This window comes from Cyrtonyx montezumae, unplaced genomic scaffold (genome assembly GCF_038088225.1).
Source record: "Cyrtonyx montezumae isolate F1298 unplaced genomic scaffold, pur_monq_1.0 scaffold_14, whole genome shotgun sequence".
NCBI lineage: Eukaryota > Metazoa > Chordata > Aves > Galliformes > Odontophoridae > Cyrtonyx > Cyrtonyx montezumae.
Window position 1 is genome coordinate 3,337,460 of NW_027071870.1, and position 21,576 is coordinate 3,359,035.

At 36.5% G+C, this 21,576-nt stretch overlaps 1 protein-coding gene across 2 annotated transcripts in view; it reads right to left on the reverse strand.

Annotated features, from left to right (window-relative positions):
- The window catches only part of CDK14 (cyclin dependent kinase 14), a 308,533-nt gene that overhangs the window by 62,364 nt on the left and 224,593 nt on the right, over nt 1–21,576 (reverse strand). For both annotated transcript variants that reach the window (XM_065731296.1, XM_065731297.1), the window contains one exon: nt 3,693–3,832. In XM_065731296.1, coding sequence (XP_065587368.1) covers nt 3,693–3,832 — 140 coding nt within the window. The remainder of the gene's footprint in view (nt 1–3,692; nt 3,833–21,576) is intronic.

The following is a 21,576-nucleotide window of genomic DNA, read 5'->3' on the forward strand; positions in this document are numbered from 1 at the left end:
GAAAAAATCAGCAAATTTCTGCAATAACTTGACATCACATATACGATCTTCAAAATCTCTTCAAGCCTGTAGAAGTGAGCTACTTCATTAGGCTTCATTTTATTAACTGTTAAAGATAATTAGGTTTGTTAAAAATATTCCAGAAATTCAAAAAGCCTTCACATAAGGCAAATCCTTTCTGCATGAGTTAGAAAAACCTTGAGGATTTCCATGTAACACCAGGCAACTAATTAGCAGCAGACATGACATTAATCACAGAGGTCAGGCTGCAAACGGTTAAGGACTCAAACATTGATGATATGAAAACTCATTCTTTCTCGGGATACCTCAAACTGCTGAACAAATGTGAGAACAAATGTGCATACAAAAATATCCTCAGATAGCTGCCAGTGCATTACTGCATGAGGAAATGTTAATGGACAGTCCATTAAAAGAAGTAATCAAGGCCGTAACAGTTTCCTTTTGTTTGACTGATTGATAAAGATTAAAGATTAGCACAGCTGTATTTTGTGCATTTAAAAGACAAGGATATTTTTTATTCAGATCTTCCCACCATACTTCTGACATCTCAACTTGTATCTGATATTCTGCTACCCTATATATCCTATATCCTATTCTGCTAGCAGCACGCATTACAGATGACATATTCCATGCAAATAAATCAATATGAGCTTTCAGATACAAAAGCAGGAAAGAGGAAGGACTGAAATTACCTTCTTCAATAGAAAATAGCAAGAATACGTATACAGTAATGGGTTAATCTATAGATAACTGCATGTCTGAGATAAATGAGAACTGTGTTGCTTCACAAACTATACTGTACTCCCTGACAAGAATTTTTTAGCTAAATTGTTAAGTCTTACATTCTAATGTAATGTTTTTAAAAACTGAATGTGGTTAGTTGTCAGACAGCTCCTGTCTGGAAATCTAACTCCCAATTGACCCTGCGCCTGGACTTGAAACCAAACCCAAACCCAAATCAACCCTTTTGTGAATTAAATTTTAAATAAGTTTTGCAAACTCATTTAAAATAAAGCACAAGATTAAAGTGTTATTCTGTAAAATATTATACAGAAGATTAATACCTAGTATTAAACCTCAAAAAGAGACAGTGAAACTTTTTTTTTTAACATTTATTTAGGCCAAAGCATCATACCTTTGTGAAATACTGTGATTCTGAAGAAACAATATTTTCAGATGGAAAAATCATACAGTTGACTTTTTGTCTCTCTCTTTCTTCTGCCTCACCTGTGAGTCCTTCATTGATTATGATCCTAAATCCCCAATTTTGCAATTCAGTACTGAAAATGGACAACATTCCATGATGGATACTGTTATGTACACGATTCTGTTGTGAACAGATTCTCAGGGCATTTATACCTGCATTTAATTAGCTATGAATAAAAAGTCTTTCTCAATGTAAAACATTAACCCAGAGAACCAGAATCACAAAAAGTGGTAATTTCTTTTTACAGTAAACATTTTCCCAACTCTCCAAAGTATATGACTTCTTTGTTTTGTAAATATGTTTACAAGTATATCCAAGTCATATTAAATAGAAATGATTGTAGTATTTGATACCGGGATTGTCCTTTCTTGCATCTGAATTTATGCTTCACAATGATTATCTGCTAGCCACAGAAATAGTCTTTCTGTAACTCAAAATTTTACTGGAGGCATTTAGAAGAACCTTGCTTTAAAATATAATGATTTTTCATCTTTATTCTCCCCCCTTCAAAAGGTTTCACTGCTCCTGATGTTTAACGTTATGCAAAGACGTGTTTCTGCCAATGAATATCGCCTTATGGTTATGCTTCTGCAAATAACCTGCTGTGAGCTGATAAAAGGATTAATGCAGCCAAAATTCTTAATCTGTGAAATTACAAATTAAATTCTCATATTAAAAATACCACCCTGAGGTATTTTTTGTGGTTTTAATTCCCCTCTGGTGTTCTGCATACATTGTGCTTGTTAATGACTAGGACAAGACTGTCTCTGTTGGCAGCCTGCTGCAGAGTGATAATGTGTAGGCATTTACTTCACTGATAGAACTGGATTTAACCACTGACTGATAAACTAAGTGGCAAGTGGGTAATAAGTCCATATTAACAGAAAAGTACTACTGCAGAATTCAGAATTCAAAATCCTGGCTAGACTAAATCACGCAGTCAGAAGGATTGAGATGTCACCAGCGAAGAGTGATTTTTGTTTCCCATTTAAAGGAAAAAGGATAAATGAACTGGCATTCTTGATGTTTCATTAGCTCTGAAGAAATGAATCTCTTTGCCTCCATTTCAGCAAAGGCAGACTTTCAATAGTACCCTTAATTTACACTACGCCTTTTGAATTTTCAGCTTACGAGGGGCTACAGTCAGAAAACTCAGTGGAGTGGGCAGGGGGTTTTCATGACAGAGGAGGGAGCTGGGAATTTTTTTATGGAGCATAGACAATATCTGTGACATAACCTATGCTGTACAGAATGTAGTGTTACCACTTCAGTGTTAACGTTCAGACTTTCTACAAGTAAGAGAGAGCTCTTCAGGGTAGTGTCAGGAGTAGGGGCACTTAGAATGCCAGTCACAGAACTAGCTCAACTTGTAACTATTACACGCACTGAGAGTGGAGAAGCAAAAGTTTTGGAAGAGTTTTCTTACTGAGACTGAAGTAAACAAAATCTATTGAGGATTAATATTCAGAAAGTGAACTAAATTTTTTACCGGCGAACTTCTACATTAGCAATAATTAAGCACATGTGTTACTGTCATTTATTCAAAGATTTTACCTTGAAGAACTGGATTTAGGTCTTTTGCTACTAGGTGCATGTTTGAAAGCAGAAAATAGCAATCACTGTTCTAATCAATGCACACTCCTCTTCTTCATATTAAGTTATATTAAAATAATAATTGGTATTTCCCTGTGAAACCAATTTACAGTGCTAGAATCTTCCCAAGCAAAAACATTATGCGTGATCATTTTTTTTCCATAGAATAAACAGTAGTGCATTTTTAACACTCTGGAAAAGAATTAAAGAGATAACTGTCAGCATACGTGCTGATTTTAGACAAGTCAATTGGAATGCATTTTGTTTTATAAAAGAAATAAAAAGATGTATGTAATCACTGAAAGCATTCTCAATTGGCAATATCATCCCCCATCTTCTACTTATGCTGTTTAATTCAGCAAATTAACCAATTGTCTACTTCGTGTTTTTCAGACTTCTCAATACCAATTCCCTTCTTAAAGGTTACTGTTATGACAGATAGAGATTCAGGATTTTTATCCTGTGTACTGCAGCTAGTTAAAACATACTGTATGTCAGAAAATGAAAAGCACTAAATATGTAAATTGTATTTTTCCTTTTGCTTTATGACAATTCAGATAATTCTCTTGGCTGCACACATAATCAAATACAAAGATAGCTAGCTGCAGACTGCAGAGCAGAGATAGCAAAAAAAAAAAAAAAGAAAGAAAGAAAAAGAAAGAAAGAAAGAAAAAGAATCAATTTTTCCTCTGTCAAGCTAACTATAAGCTAACTATGTAATTTCAGATACCTATTGCACTCACGTATTTTGTGCATGGATGTGCACATCTGTGAATGTGTTTGCACGTGAGTTTTAGCATACATACGATCACATGCACCTCTATGAACTACTGTCTTTGTTTTTAATCGATTCAGAGGAGGTTATACTCACTATCAGTTAACTCCCATAGCCGAGGGGGCAGATCACTGAAATACTCATGGCTCAAGGCTGCCTGTGCTGACAATCTGTTCTTTGGGAAACACTGGAGTAGTTTGGAGGCTAGATCTTCTGCATGATTCACATAGCTCAGCCTGAAACACAAACAAGAAGATTTTTCTGAATAACAATCTCATTATCCTGTTTACTAATACCATCTGCAGTTGTCTCAGTTGAAACAAGCATCTTGCTAGCCAGTATAAAATCAAGTCTGTTTGTGAGCATTGCAGAGAAACACATTCTTTTGGTTTGGGAGTCAATGAATTATTTCTGGATGGATTGTTCAAAATTTATACACAGTTTTCATATATAGAGCATATAATGCACCATATCACACACACCCTACCTAGTACTCTGAAGGATTACGAGCAACAGCAGCATCTTGAAAGCAACTGTTCTGATTTCTTCATTTACATTTTATTTGAACATAGCAACAGACTGAGGGTTCATAGCACTGGAGACAAATGGTTAGTACTATCTAAAAAGCATGAAATCCAGGCTTAAAATAACAATTATTTATAAAAGTCTGTCATGTATCCAATGATAAAATCAACATGAATATAAGCATCGTGTTCCATAAAGGCATATTGGGAAGTACTGACTTATTTTTCATGTATTCACATGGCAGGAGGCTGACTCTTCATCAGGTGTTCATTCAAGGCAAACATTAAATTGTAAGTGAACTACCTTTTGTGAGCTACCTAGAGAATTTGGGGAAAACTCATTATTTTAGCAGGAGTTATATGCTTGTGGTATAATATGAAAATATAAGCTAAAAATAGTACATTCTGAGAGAAAAGAAAAAATAGTTATCATCAGGATGCAGCTTTGGTCTAGGATTGTACAGATACCCTGTTTCCAAAGCCACAGAATTTCTTATAATACACAGTTCAAAACCAGATGCTGAATCATATACACATCGTGTTATTACTACCATTAGTAGATAATTCTATAAATAGTATAAATTGCTCATTACAGATCACTTGTCAGGTAAAAATGTCAAGATATACTATAGACCTCCTCTGTATTATGAATATGTGTTAGTTTACCATTAGAGGAATAGCAGACTGCAGTCCAAAATACTGCAGTAATTGAAAAAGATGGTATCAGTGTGCTCTAAAATTAATAAACCTATGACATATTTCGTATTTCTTCTCCTTGTTCAGCTCAAGATGGTTTTCTGAAATACCATTCAGAGAACGTAGATTAAACATTGGAATTTTTTTCTTTTGTCCCTGTCTATCTGGACTTGAAGAACAGATGGAATTATTTGCCCAAAAATTACCTGGGGATCAATTGCTCAGAAATGCTGACCTTTTTAAGCCATTATTTCTCATCAGCCACATACCTATAGAAACCTCAGGGTAGGGATTTGGAATTAGTACTCTAGGTTGAACAGATGCAAAACTCTAGTGTTTATGATAGGTATATTTTTTCTGTTTTTGGTTTGTTCGTTCATTTTTAAGTTCATGACAAAAGAAAGGCATCTCAAATTAGACAGTCATTGCCTGTAAATCAGGTTTGACAAAAGGATTAATTCTAGACTCCTTAAACTACTAGTAAATAAACGTTCTTTTATTCAACTTCTTTGAAAAACACAGCTAAGTCCATTAAAGAGCACAGCAAAATACAAGGAAAAAAATTACAATTCTTAACAGAGAAATGAGAAAGGATGACTGAATGCCCATTAAGAATTGGCATTTGTTCTTCTAGACACCTAAATTCTCATCATTATATTGAGCCAGTGAGGCTTGTTTTGTGTCTTTATCCCACTAGCACCAACTATTTGTTGAGAGGCCCTGGTAAATCATTTCACCAAGGTACTTTTTTCCTATACACAGGTAGCTATATCATTTTTTGTAGGCAAAATAAATTTGCCCTGTCTTTGATGAAAGACAGTGTTAAGTTATAAAAATGTGACCATTTCTTTGAGTAGTGAAATATTAACCTCCAATATGAGGAAAAAGAACTTTACCATGCTTAGCTGATCCACAGGCATATTAAAGATGCTAATTAAGACTGGCAAAGCATAAGGAAAAAAGAAAGGAAGCATAATTCAAAAATTAATGGATTCTGAACTGTACGTGAAATTTTGGATAACAACACTCTAGTTCCTTGGTGTTCTGGAATAAAGTGGTGTCATTGCTTTGCTTCCATCACCGAAGTATCTGATACATTGCTAAGATTTGTTAAAAAAGAAAATCAGACTTATTAATAAATTGAAATCAAATTGAGTAGGAATGATTTTTGAAAGCCAAAATCATCTTCTCAGCTTAGAAACCACAAAGATACCAGTTAACCAAGAAGCCAAAGTCAAAAACTGAGCAGATTCTATAAATACAATATAAAAACAAAAGTATCTAGGACTGCAAAAAAAATATCATATCAACTAATGAAACAATTGTGAATAAATCAGTCAAAATTAGAACCTGTTTTATAATTAATAAATAGAAAAAAAGATTAAGATCATCTCACAGTCTGCATAAGTACTTCAATATGCTCTAATCATTAAATTTTCTTGCCCAGATCATACTCCAAGTACGGCTGTTGGGGTTGTTTATACAGTGCCTTGAAGATTCTCATTACTACATTATTAGCATCAGGTTTCCAAGCATTTATAGATTTTAAAGTCTTAAGGGACAGTAATGGTCACATCTCACCTCCTGTGTACTACAGGCTGAAGAAGATCTTCCAAGTTACTCAAGGAACAGAACATGACTTTTAGTTAAGTAGAGATCTACATAAAAGTGGTAGTTTTGTTTGTGGAGATTTGCACAGTGATGAAAAAAATTATTCTGCAAATAGGATGTCTTTTGCTAAGGTCACTTCTGGAAGTCACTGGACGTTGCAGCAGCCATAAGCATGCGGAATCCTAAGATCGTCGGTCTTAAAACTGATGCCTTAGTGGACTACATGACAAATTTTGTTGCTTTGTTTAAGATGAAGCTATTCTTTCACTTATGAAAAATGCACTGTATGATCATGTTCACCTACTATATCAGAATTGCTTGAAAAACCTCGTTTAGTGCATATGCATAACCACAGCAGTTCGGAATATCAGCCCGTTCAGTTTTGTTTCCTTTTTCTTTCTTTCTTTCTTTTTCTTTTTTTTTCCAATAGTCTCTTTAAAATCTCCTCTTTAAAACATTAATGATTTTTTTTTATGTAAGTTTGAAACATGAGTCTTCAATAGGAACAAAAGCTGAATGTTCAGATGGGGTTCAGTAGTTAAGTATCTAATATAGAAAAGTTAACAAAAAAGGGTAAAGAAAAAAAGATTTGATTTTTAAATACACCTCCTTCAGTATGTGACAGAATGGAATTTCATACAATATGGCTTTGTGTCTAAAACATAATAGCATGTTTTGTCTCACAGCAGTTGGGCCATATAGTAACTTGGCATGCATGATATGGCAAGTCTCAATATTCACGCTTCACTTACTGTCACACTAATCACTGAGGAACAGTTACTAGCCATGACAGCATACATACTTTCAGAAAATGTGGCATGCAGCTGAGTACAGATAAATCTTTGACAATGAGTATTAGATAATACGTATATATTATTCTGAGAAATATTGGGAATATTTTTACAGACCTACTCTGATGACACTTGCAAAAATGCACTGATTTTCAACTTAATCTCTCTGCCTTAGCTCAACAAAAGCAAACACTGTATGAACCTGTCTCACTTTAAACATATTTGAATCTGACTAGACTTGAGCAGTTGTAAATCTCACTGGATTACATGAATTTGATTTAATTTTATAAAACAGGCTTGAATGTCTTTCTACTGCAAGGAAGGTCAGTATTTGGTCAAGCAGAACATGACCAAGATCACTGGTCTGGTTTAAGCACTTGAGAAAAAAAAGTTTGGGGCATGTGCAATGAACTTCTGAACTTGGGGTGATTTGCTTTTAAATGCAATGAAGAATGCAACCCGAATTCACATTAATAATTAAGACAAATGGGCATTAAAACAAATGGAGATAATATGCTATGTACTCCTAACAGCATGAGGTAAATACTTCCCAAAGCAAAAATCGTTTACTGTGTGTATTTTCCATTTCAAGATAAGACTCTCACAGCATATCACTAATTCATTTCTTGACTGGAGTTTACAGCATGGCCCAGGGGAGGGAGGCACCTAACTCCCGTGGGACCCCCTGCTCTGCTTCTTTATTCTAAGAAATCCCTTGTCACCTGAAGTGCTGAAAGACAAAACAACAGCCAACTAGAACAATTGCATCATTAAGCGTAGTTTAAAGCTTACAGATATTTTACGTACAATCACAGCCGTGAAGGCCATATTCCAGTTTTAGGATTTTCACCCAAGCCTGCATGGGGCTGGCAGTCTTTCCACCTTCCCTCAGTCTCTAGGCCTCTCTTGACACAAAGCTGTGCCAACTTCATATATTACAGTTAATGATTTCATTGCAAATCCCTTTATCTTCTGACCAGCTGATGCCCCTCTCTGCCTTGACTGTTTTGCATCTCTGAATACATGTGTGATTCTGCTCAGAGCACACAGCTGACAGACTGGAGCAGAGACTACTTCAAGTCACATTTTCTTTTTACTAAAAAAAAAGAGCATTTTCCATTGTTACAGCCCTGGAGAGGACACACACCATCCTTCAAGCTCCAGCATAAAAAGGACACTGGGGAAATACTTCCCCACCACACCCAGAGGGCCACCACAGTGCTGCTGCATGGGTTGGTCAGCCATCATGAACCAAGAAATTAACCCAATCTGGGATGCCATGCTTTTAGCTTTTAATAAAGATTAGGGGATGGAAATCTAGCAGAGTAAAGAATATGATTTGGTTTTTTTTTTCTCAGTGTTTTACACAGAAGGTACCAAGGACTAAAACGGATGAACAAATTTAGGAAACAGCTTTTGAAGGTTCACTGAAGCCATGGTTTACTCAGACTGACTGATCAACCACAGAAAGCAGAATTTGCTCTACAGCACAGGGTAGAGGTACATCAAGCCAAACCACATACTAAACAATTAACCTACAAATGCAGCCACACAGCCGAAATTCAGCCTGGGGATCATCCCCCCCACCTGCTTGAGGCCTCCATTGTATGCCTTCTTTAGAAGAGACACATCTCCAGACATCCAGTATCCCTCTCACTCTTGACAAAATCTCACTCTCACTCTTGACAAAATGATTTGCTGGCAGCAGTTTTGTTTCAGAATGACAGAGCTCTCTGTATGCAAGATGGGAAACCATGCTCTCCAGGCTCTCACCAGCTCAATGGAATACTTCTTGGTATTCATTACAATGAGTAGGATTTTGCACATGAGTGCAAAATGCTGTTCAGGCTTCTAAGATGAGCAAAACTGGGGGAAATCTGACACTGAGGTCAGGCACTACACTGCTTCCAGTATTCTTGCTATGTTTTCTTGTGTACAACTGCACTCCCGAACCTTTACATCTTCATGTTATCCTATACGGGTGTATGAAACAATCTCTCTTGGGTGTCTTAGAAATTAGTTTAATCATTTTAAATTATATTAGCGAATGACAGCATCAGCAGTCCTATCTGTTGAAGTACTGGAAGGGTAATCAACATGTTTACTAGCAAAAAAAAAGTCATGATACACACTCATGAGTGCTCTCCTCATACGTGCACAGAGCTAGAGGTATTGGTGCTTGATTCTTTTTGCTGTTTACACAGATGTATAAGAGGTCATAGCCCTCTTTGGGAAACTGTGGAGGTGGGTTCATGCAGTGCATTCCAACAAGCTAATAACCCTGACACATCTGAACTAATTCTCAGTAGCTGGAAAGCAGCCATGAAAGCAATAGTATTTCATGAAAAAAGTGAATGTGACAAATAAAGGTTCTAACACTACAGCTATATTTATTTTTAAATATAATTACTGCACATTTACATCTAGATATATTATTCTTATATGCCTGGTAAATTCTTAAAGGAACCTACTGAACCAATACATAAATCATTATTATATGTAGCTGCAGGTTCTGAACTTCTCAGAATGGAACAATACAATATCAGTCTCTATTTTGAGAAACATTAGTTTTCTCTCAAGCATAAATACACTCAAATATCAAGACCTGTAGTGCTCTGGTCCAATCTGGAAAATCAGGACTGGCTGTATCTGGATGGCTCCAAATAACATAGTTTCAAGTCTGAGTCACATAAGCCCAACATTTCTGGTTCGTATGGAGACTAACAGGGAAGAATGGCAGTAGTTGAAATGGCAGGAATTGACGGTGATTTTCAGTGTCCTCCCCCACTGGCAGGTTGGGAACGCAGCAGGCTAAAGGCATTGAGTAGTGGATTGATTCTTCTACAGCTGGAGATGATTACTGTTTTGTCTTCTGGGCTCAAGCAACTTTGCCACCAGTCGTATGGTACTGCTGTAGTAAAATAGTTTTGTGAGCCATGCGAGGCATCAGATACTCAGTTTGGCCACATCTAAACTGGACAATAAAGTAATCCAGACCATCACAGCAATTCTCTTTTAATGATAGCTATTAAGCTTGATTGTGACTAGAAGATAAAACTATTCAGATCTGCCTATGGGGATGTCACTGGATGCAATTCAGAACCAAAACTACACTATGAGTCTATTTCTCCCTGCCTTTTTCTCTGTTGTATGTGATATGTTTTGGTGTCTGTTTCAGATACATTATTATACTTCCACAACTTGATATTGCTGGCGATATTCAGTTTGAAATGCTTGCATCATACAGGATCATACCTTTGAAAACTGAATGTGGTTGATTTGAGCTTGAAACATAAAGGCTAAAGAGAATCAGTCAATATACAACAGACTTAAAAGTGTCCTGGTTTTCATCCTCCTATGGTCTGACATACATCCAAGATAGCTCTTGCTCTGATGTCTCCTAATAAATATGTTGGACTATGAAATCTTTCAAAGAAACTCACTGCCAACTACAGAGAGCATAAAGCACACAGACAGTAAAAGCTCCTCATTGACAATGTATACTGCTCACTGATAATATACACTGGAACATCAAAAGAAGTGATTGAGATCACTGTGATAGACATTAAAGACAGGAAGAAGAAGAAAAATTTAAGCAGCAACTGTGCAATATATGCTATGTTGTAACATACTCTCAAGTGTGGCTTTCTGTGATAAGATCATGTAATTTCCTGAAATTCTGGAAATTCTCAGGTTATGATATTCCATGCAACATGATAAATGAGCATAGTATTCTGCTACTGCTTAAAATCACAACAAATTATTTGAACGCACAATATTTTCTAACTTGGGTATTTCATTTCCATCCACTCATTCACCCAGTTTTCAGCAGTTTCTACTCAGATACAGATATTTCCCAGGGAAAGCACTTTCTAAGAAATTGTAATGTGAACATCCCTCACCATTTTGCTCTAGAAAGAATTTAGCAATTACTTCTTTATGATTTTACATGCCTCCATCAATCAGGTATCTCAATTCTTTCAGCATCACAGCAAGCACTGCACTAAAGATATTCATTATGAAAGACATAATATATTACTTACACCATCACAGAGTACTACTGAACATACCCGATTTGCAGTTTACTGGAAGGTCTTTGCTTGCTGTATATGTAATTAATGAAGAACAACAACATGGTGGTGACACCTAATCAGGAGCATTTGATTATTTTTAAATTCTTTAGAGTGTGGATCTTATGATCAGTAGGATGCTCTTAAAATCCTTCTTCATGCATCTCAGCAAACTGTACAGAATATCCTTGGAAAATAAAAATATCTAAAAATAATTACAAACACTCCAATCATTTTATGAGCTATTATTTCACCAGAAAATGGGGAAAATATATCTTTAATCCTGAACAAAAGCTCTTCAAGGTTTATGTTCTCTATAAACCTTTCACTGAGGACTGAAAATATAAGTTAGTAATGCAATAAATGCCCTAACAAATATATCAGATTTTTCACTTAATGCTTTTTACAGGCTTAAACCAAACTGAGTGAAAGAAAATCACCTTTTACAGTCTGACTCTTAAAGGAAGAATGCCTTTCTGTTATGCTTTTTAAAAGAAGGCATGGTGAATTTATATCAACTTCACTGAATCTTGGGGCGTGATAAAAGGAAGAAAATATGGCAGTGAAGTTAACATTCCATAGCATTCTTTCTTCACATATTTATTTCCTCCCTGGCTGGACATGAGCCAAAAAAAGAAAGGAGGGAACAACCTCCCATCCCACCCCTGACATAGAAATAGCTGAAATAAAACTTTGGCACACGCTATAGTTCAACCTCTGCGCTCTTCTTCCTCCCACCCTCAACAACCTGATTGTTTTCAAAGAAATCCAAATAAAAACAACACAGTAAAAAACAACCAACCTCTGGATTTCAAACTTGTCAGTGGGTGCAGTTGTTAGGACAGTCAAGAAAGTTTCCCCTATCTGCATGAATTAAATGGTTACAGGAAAACAACACAATTGTCTTTTTGGACCTATCACCACTTGAAAGCTAAAAAAAGAACTAAGTTCTGGTAAATAAACATTAGCACTGAATTGTAAATCTCTGCCCTCCTGCCTGATATTTTATTGTCTTGGGTTTGAGAAGTCTTAATTTAATTCTACTGTAAATAAGAACTGTTCTGTTTGCTCCATACTTCCACAAGAATTTGCTGCAAGGTTGCAGCATGCCAGCAGCGCCCTGAGAAGAGTGACCTTGCTTTACTCTGCAAAGGCAGAGATCATTTATCACTGTTAACCTACAAATCTGTCTTGCTGGGGCCTCAGGTCTGTCAACCACTTGGAAACAGCTACTTGTCCTGTCCTCCCACAGCATCCTAAAACATCAGATAGTCTGATATTTTCTATTATTGTATACCTCTCAGCTAATAAAATGCATTTTATGGATACAGAATGATCAAGAGTACTCTGTATTTATTTATACAGCTCATTAAAAGTGGATAGAGATTTGGAGGCAGAGAGAATGCCTCAAGCTTGGAAAGCTCATGAAGATAGACCCCAGGCATATGCATGTGTTTAACTTTATGTATATGAGTTGCCTGGTTGAACCCAATGAGACTAAGCAATTACTTGCAAGTAGGTATCTTGGTCTTTTTGGAACTATACTCCTAAACTAAGAAATACGACAGGAAAACGATGCATACGTAACAACCACTGTGAGGAGTAAACCAAGGTTATTATAATGAGAGATTATGGGTAATACATTCAAACCATTATATGTTATTATACATAAATATTTAGATATCATTCGGAACTACTTGCAGCGTTCAGGTACCAGGTACTGCTTCTGATAACGTCAGGAAAGATCCCAGCATGGGAAAACACATTCACACCAACAGCATAGTGCAGAAGGTGCCATTCTTTCTCCAAATTCATTCTCACTGCTATTTCTCATTACATTAATGGAAATACTTTCTAAAGGGGACATCAGGAATCATCCAGAAGGAAGAAGCTGGCTGACTGGAAATCCAGTGCCTGGTATTGATGCTAACAGCAACAGTAATTGTTAAGAGACAAATACGTATGTGACAATCTGCTAAAAGAAGCATGAATTTAAGTGCTTCACAGGCACAAGACTACTACATAAGAAGAAAACAGCAATTGCTCTTTAATATGGAGAAAAGAAAATACAATTTTGTATTTTTCTTAAGTGAAACAGTACATATCCACATGTACCTGTACTGAAGTGTGCTTGTTTTTTCTTTTTCTTTTTTTAAATAAAGTTGCTCAGCTTTGACACAACATCTTAATGCCTTTTTAATTATGAACCGACTAAGCCACAAATTCCATATATTTTAGCTACCAGCTACTGAAATATATCGACTGTAAGTGCTTGCACTCGTGTGTGTGTGAGGATGCAGTGCTATCTGATACTCAGCTTTCAATAGGGAAAGACTCAATCTTGAATGATTTTTGCAAATCCTAACCTGCTGAAGTAGCATGAAAGAGATACAGCTAAGCAGGGAGTTACTGCTATTTAGACATAAATCAGCACAGGTGATTTAAGAACTAAAATAAAAATTGTTATGTATTACAGTGACCATTAAAGGTCAGATTTCCCAAAGAGCCAGCTATCAGTAAAACCGACTGCCAGAAGAGCTCAAACCACTTCTACTGACCTAAAGTAAGTAGGTGGATTTTCAAAAGATTTAGCATGAGGAAAATGTCGCACCCATGGAGCTGTGCTATATGTCTGATCACGTGTGTTGCCACCGAGTCAGGACAAGCAGGTAAATACCTACACGGTTTTTATGCTTCAGTGGAAAGGAAACAGATTTCAGGCATTCTAAGCAGATGAGGACTGATCACAGCACTTTCCATATTGAGAACAAGAAGCATGTTGAAAAGGACTGCAAAGAAGTGCTAAACCAGGGCACACAGCAGTGTGATTCACAGAAAGGAAGGCAGTAGTTCTGAGTCTGTCAGAAAGATGTGGGGAACAGGAGGACTAAATGTGGCTGAGAAAAGAGTGGGAGCAAAGACAGAGCTTGCTGAAGGAAGAGGACTAATTGTGAAGCATTTTGAAATGGATAAGATGATCAAGCCAGCGCTGGATGGAGAGCTCAACTCAGAAAAAAATAAATAAACTGAGGGATCTGAAGAAGGGCATTGGGCAGAAGATATGAGAAGTATACAGTGGTAACTGAGAAAAAGTAGGATGTCAAGATCTGAATGACATAGCTGCTTGGAGGAGAAAAAAATGAGTATCTCAGAAAAAAATGTTTAAAGCAGTCTGGATGCACAGGATAAGGAAAAGATGGATAAAAACATCTCTAAGACTTCCAACCCAGGCAAGAAATGACGTTAGCACTGTAGAGAGAGAAATGTGGGAAACTTCTCTGGAAACAAGCTCAAGACTGCAATGGGTCTATTCCCTAAAGTTTGTATCCACAAGCCTCTTAGAAACAGGGCACGCAACATATTTCCTTAAATTTTATGCTATTCCTGGAGCCTGCAACATAAGTCTTGTCTTATCCTGGAAATGTTGAATTCAAAAACCAATACTGAACACCTTAAAAATAGTAATAGCACCTGCAGCTGCATGGGAAGTGCAGAAAACCCACAGGAGATGCATGCCCAAGCACTTCCTCCTACAGATGTAGCTAAGGTCTGCCACATGGCCTCAGGGCCAGAAGATCGGGCCTGGCTCTGCTTTAGTTAGCACTATAGACATAGGTTGTATCTGACAGAAAAATGATATACACCAAACACTGTCTGTCAACATCTCAGGAAGGATTCATGCCCTCATGGTTGCAGAATAAAGCTTGACTCAGGGGCACTTTAAAGATCAAATATGAAAGAAATAAAAGGAATATAACAATCTATTCCAAAACAGTCATAATGCTGAAAGAAGGCCAGCCATATTCTGGAGTTGATTTTTTTTTATGTTATGGTGGTAAAATTGATTTGGCGCTCACTAACAGTACAGTTAGTATTAAGGAGTAAACACAGTTTTAAGATTGCTACTAATCTAACTGAAGGATGCAAATCAAAAACAAAGGTTATTCTTACCTGAGAGAAAAGCATACGTTTCATCTATTTATATAAGATTTCCCTAGATTTTTCAAGTTTGGTTCAAAACAATGGTAATATCTAAAAATTATTCTGTTCTGCATTCCTAAACAAAAGCAAACAACACATTTATGAGAACATGACAGATGAAAAACATTTCTTCTTTCCATTTAAATTCTTTAGACTAAGACTCTGAGCTCACAAATTCAACATGAGAAATTAGAGCTTTTATTCGCCTGTATTTCTACCCTCCTACTGCAGCAGTGATCATAAAACACACACAGCTGGCATCTTTATTATTTTATTCACTGAAGGATTTAGCTGGACAAACATCACAAAGATGGTGGCTGCTTTCATTGAATTTATGATCAAACATACTCCAGCATAAGATCAACTCTGTAAGATCAATTATTATGAGAAGTGAATAATTTAACAGAAAGTTTTCTCTATTTGTAAATCAGATCTTACAGATATAAATTCAGCTAGTAGCAGACCTTAGATATACACTGTATTATATTATACATTACATTATTTAAATGGGTCCAGGTTTTTTTTTTTTGTGAATGCACATCTACTGCTAACCATTATCATTTACATTTTGATATCAGGAGACCTGCTAATTCAGACAAACAACATTTCACTTTTTTTTTCCCTGAACTCCAATTAAATTTATTGTAACTAGATAGCAACTTAACTGCTTTAGTGAAATCTTTCAAAATTACAGAACCTACTTCCTATTAGGGCTTAATTTAAAACAATACATGAACAACCACCACCTTAATTTTATGTATTCCTTTCATAGATTCTCACCAGAGTCTGTTGTTCAACCTAATACCAGGGGAGTTATAATAATTTTAACGCAGAACATGTGCCTTAGGATATGGGATTGACTCAATGCCTAAAAGAAAAAGGTCAGTTCCCTTTGGAACCACTTGCCTCTTTGCCCTCCAGCAATGACAGGTGCACCAGTCCTACGCCGAGCCTCTTTGTTCATGATCATCCTGCTGAAGATACATAATCTAACCTCTCCATTTTAATACTTCCATGAGGATTATTATCTTCCATCTTCCCATTTTGACAATTAGCTCAAGAAGGTACTGAACCTTTCTACATATATTCTGGCCTGCCTGCAGCCAACATCTTTCACAAATTCTCAAACAATAACTCTAAACTTTCTAAAAAATGCTACTGAAAGACATCACTAAATTTACATACAAAAGTTATTTGTTACTTGGCAAGCAAATAACTGCAAGTTCTGAAACAAATCACTGCTGATCACAAGTTTCCTACAACATCAGATTTTCACATCTTTAAATAAAAAATACTGCATGAAAAAGCGAAAATTCTTGTTTCACTGTCCTACACATCAGGAAAGAACAGCCACAACCGGAAACACAGGAAATGAAGCAATGAGAAAGAGGTGTTTTAAAATTTTCTGGTCCAAACGGCAGTGAATTCTGGGAGATGGCTACAGGAGGTCTTGCTGAATGACAATATCTATGGTCATAAAAGCTACTGAGAAACTCAACGTAAAAACAATAAAGTATTTGTTTTAGTGAAGATGTTTCTTGATGTTTTCACTACTGCAGAACCCTTAACTATTTTCTGTAATTCTTTGGTGGGCAACAGAACCAAACAGCATGGGTTTTGAGATGGGCTTGAAGTATTTGCAGAGGTGAGAAAAATCAGTACTATTATTGATATTCATAACACTTACTGCCTGTCTGCACCACCTCCCAAACTGATATTAATTTCTGAGACCCTAAGGTAAGAGTCAGAGAAGCTGCTGAGTTGAAAAAAAAATTATCTGTGATATCTGACAATAAGCTACCAAAAATATCAAGCCACCGAAGCCAGCGGCAGCTGCTTAGGTTTAAGCACTTTTGAATGCCAGTCCAGTTCTTAAGATGCACAGGATATTTTGGCACTCATTTTGGAAAAATCTTGCCCTTAGTGGCCACATGCAAATAATGAGATACCCAGAAGCAAGGTTGATTTCATTTAAATTGTTGACTTCAAAGTATGTCTTCAATTCTTCAGACAAATGTTTTTAAAACATCTCAGAGTAAATTTTGTCAGCAGTGTTATTACCTAGAAAGGAAGGATTTCAGCACAAAGACCAATGGTACAGAATTGTAGCAACAGGGCAGACTTTGAAATGTAAGGATATAAAGATTCTTGGAGCCTCTGATCAGAACATATTAGACTTGAAACCAAGAAATGAACAGAGGCACTATGGCAACACATGAGTAACAGACTACCAAAAGTATAATTCTGAGAAATTGATAAAATGTTGGCATGTAGAAATGCATAAGCAAAAAACAAATAAAAAGCAAACAAACAAACAAAAAAAAACCCAAACCAACAAAATGAAACACCAACAAAAGAAACCAAACCAAACAAAAAACAAACAAACAAGCAAACAAAAACAAAAAACAAAAAAAACCCGAAAACATCTGAAAAGAGTAGATCAGTAAGTACTCAAAAGCATTAATAAGGAACATACTTTGAAAAAAATCATACCTGAAACACCAAATAAACATGTCTACCTGATATATGTTGCAATATCTTAAGGAATTCTTACAGAATTAGTAAATATTACAAACAAATGTAAAGCGTCTTTTGATTCTTTCTATGAAATCCACACAAGAACAGTTTGCTCTCTTTCCTCCTTTCTCTTCACAGGCATATTGCTGTAGATAATTATAGGCTATGTTTACAAAGTTTGTTCTGCATACTGAGGTATAGCTTGTTTTTCAAATAAGGAAGAGAATCTTGGTGAATATTTTGCTGGACATTGATTCACAACATAGTAGTAAAAGACAGAGAACAGAAACAAAATATAAACAATATAGAAACAAAAACAGTTTTAGGAAAAAAAAAAAGGCTTTGCAAACTCTTAAGACAAAATTGGTGATTAAAAGAACAGACTACTAATGAACAAGACGAATTAATTAGTTTTAAAAATAGATTTTTTCATCAGTGGAACAAAGTGACAAGAGAACTTTTCATGCAGTTTCTCTAAAAATCCTCCTCTATAGACAAACACAGAATAGCTGGGATGTGTTATGCCATCTCACAGACTGAAACCTGCCTGACAGACCATAAGGAGAGGGTAATGGTAAGTGGCAATGTACTGAGTTGGAAGGGAAGTGTCCAGCTGTGTGCCACAGGGATTAGTGTTAGTCACAGTTTTATTTAACATCTTTATTAATGAACTGGACTAAGGGATATACCGCATACTGAATCAGTTCGTAAATGAAACTAAATGTGAAGACATAACAAAGACAAAAAAAAAAAAAAAAAGTACAAAGATGCTACGAGAACTGAGAGATGAGGACAGAATCTACACACAAAGATAGAGTGCAGAGAATTATAAACAACTAATTCCAGGGGGAAATAAAAGAAATATGGATTGGTTCAGAAATAATAGACTAGCCATAAAGACAACAAACTTCAGCCCATTGCTAGATAGAATTATTGCTGCACAATACAACAAGGATTATCTATGCTGTTTTTGGCTGTATTTTTACAGTTGTCATGGATAGGAAAATTATAGAATAGTAACCGTGTGATTTTACTAAAGAAACAGCATAGTAGTATAGAGAAAAAGGGGACAAAGGCCTTTGTGGGCCAATTTACGAGGTTTATTAATACTTTTAACTAGGCCAAGAGGATGTAACACATAAAGCATAACAACATCACAAAAGACAGGGAATTAAGTGTAAAGCAAAAATAAATTATCAGGATAGGCATTATAACAGTGAGATTTGTTAGGCGGGGCAATAATCCCTGCCCAAATGTATAGAAGCTGTAACATTTGTGTAGTTTACATTTAGAATTAAAAAAACATTCGCATTCAAATTGTAAAGAATTTTTGTTCTTGGCAAAGGGATAAATAGGGGAACTCTGGAGCTCTTTCTCAGTCATTGGTTTCAATCAGGATAATATAATTCATCGTACAAAGCTGGCAAAACACAGAGTGCATTTCAGCTTCAGCACGAACATTCCTGAGATGGGCTGAGAACTTTGACTTTTGCACTTTTCCACTTGAGCCCCTTTATGATGCCAGAAACATAAAAAATAGTATTGAGTGGGTTCTACGCATAGGAACAGACAGCCAAAAAAAAAAAAAAAGCACAGCCGTGTAAACACTCCACTTCCACCCCCTGAAATTAATTTAATAAATCCCACGAGGCAGCGAACAACAACAACAAGATGGTGTTAGGGAGACAGAAAGAAAAGTCTCCACTGCTGAGAAGGGTCTGTGCCGGCAGAGGAGCGGCTGCTGCCTTGGCTCAAGCACTCCTCCTGCTGCAGGGAGCTCCGCAGCGCTGCAGCCCGCCCGCCCCACCGCGGCTGTGTGCAGGGGGCTCGCTGCCGGAGGCTTGTGTTGTATTGTATTGTATTTTGACCAAAGTAGGGTAATAAATTCACCGCCTGGGAAACGGCTTTTTCTCCGCATCCCCTGTTAACGTAGGTTTTGTCGCGATATGCTTCCTGACGTCCCCAGGGGGAAAGATAATGACTGATAAAGGAGGTATTTATAGGAAGCAGGAAACAAAATAGGAAATGAAAAAGGATACAGCAGTATCACGGCAAGCAAATCACTGGGAAACTGAGGCAGGTTATATGGCTCTGCATTACAAACATGAAACCTCCTCATTTTGTGCCTGGTTTCCATCCTTGCCTCTCCAGCTTGGTCCTGAGGTCCCCTGAGACGGAGGTGAGGAGACGGTCCCAGCGCAACCATAGGGCATGCTCCAACTGTGTGCTCATATGTGTATCACCCATCCTTAGCCACGGCACACTCCAGCTTCTGCACAGGCCTGCTTTTAAACCATCACGACTTGCTTTTGTCTGACAAAAAAGGTTTTACCAACAACACTCAGGAGGTTTTTACTTCTACCGTGCTTGAGAGCTTGAATATTTTTTTAAGAGGCACTACAGACTGGATTGCAATGAACAGGGTAGCTCATGGGGCAGCAGGTGAAAGGGTTAAAAATGGCAATTAGAAGAATTTCCTCTTTAGTCAAAGCCTAACTAAGGCTAAAGTTTTCTTAAAACAAACAAACTAACTAACAGCAATAAAATAAAATAAAAATAGCCATTCCTCAAGTCTCAGCTTCTAACAGTTCTGAAGTCCATGTCATGCTTGAAATAAAATACCAATTCAAAGCAACATCTCTATCTGCTTGCTTTGCTTAATTTAGGAAGTTTTCACAGAACAGCAGTCCCAAAATAGGCAGGGCCATCCTGGAATGCTACACTGTGTTCTCAGGAAGAGCCATCTCAAGTACAGAGGCCATTTTGATGGAGAAAGAAATCTTCATCAGTGGGACTAGCTGTAAGAATAAACTGTTATTTCTATAATAAATGCTACATGTTGGAGAATTATGAAGTACCAATGCTTTTTATGCAGAGCAGAATTTGTGTTTTCAAATTTTCAAATGCATCTTTCTTTTCTTTGCAACCTAGTTTCTTACAATTCAACCCATCATGACAGAAGGATCTGTAAAAGCTTTTTATATCCTACCAAATACATACAAGAATAATTAGTTCTCTTTTGTCATTCTTCCGTAAGGGTTTATTGTTGTGGAGAAGCTTTGCAAATTGAAAGAGGCTGCATTGCATTCTGAAGGCAGAACTGTTCTTGGTTTTCATTGTGTAGAAGTAATTGAACAGAAAAGTTCAGAAAAAAGGTGACAATATAATTCACTATGGTCTCTATAGGAAGATCATATTACCACATCTTAATTATTTTAGACCAGCATTTCATAATCACATTCCACAATATTAATTCACACAGTATACATGAAGTCTTATACTAGAGGGAAGTCAAAGCAAGTTTCATTTCCTAACACAATAAGTATTTTCTACAAAACTTATAAATCAGACCTTACCTGGTAAATATTATCTTTATAATCTTTTGATGTTTTCACAAACAGTGAGGAAACTCGGCCTCAAAAGGTCTTAATTCATTATAAATCACTGTTATACTACTTCCCTCAAATACCTTCCAAAATAGGCTTTAATATTGACCTGTTCTGTTGAGGGAATTTTAAGGATCTGATTCCTTACATAACAAGAGTGCTGGATTTCACTTTTATATTGCTCCTACATTCCACGCTTTCTGCTAATTTTCTATTGGTCTGGGAATTAAAGAGCCACTATCTTGTGTACATTGTTGTTCCACTGCCCAGTTCCTCCTTTAAATTTCACACCATGTGAAAGCTGCTATAATCAGTCAAGTGTAAATATTTTTCCACCAGTTCACATCTGTGACTTTCTGGGGGTTCTTGGTCTGCTGTTTAAGGATAACTGGGTTAATTTTTTT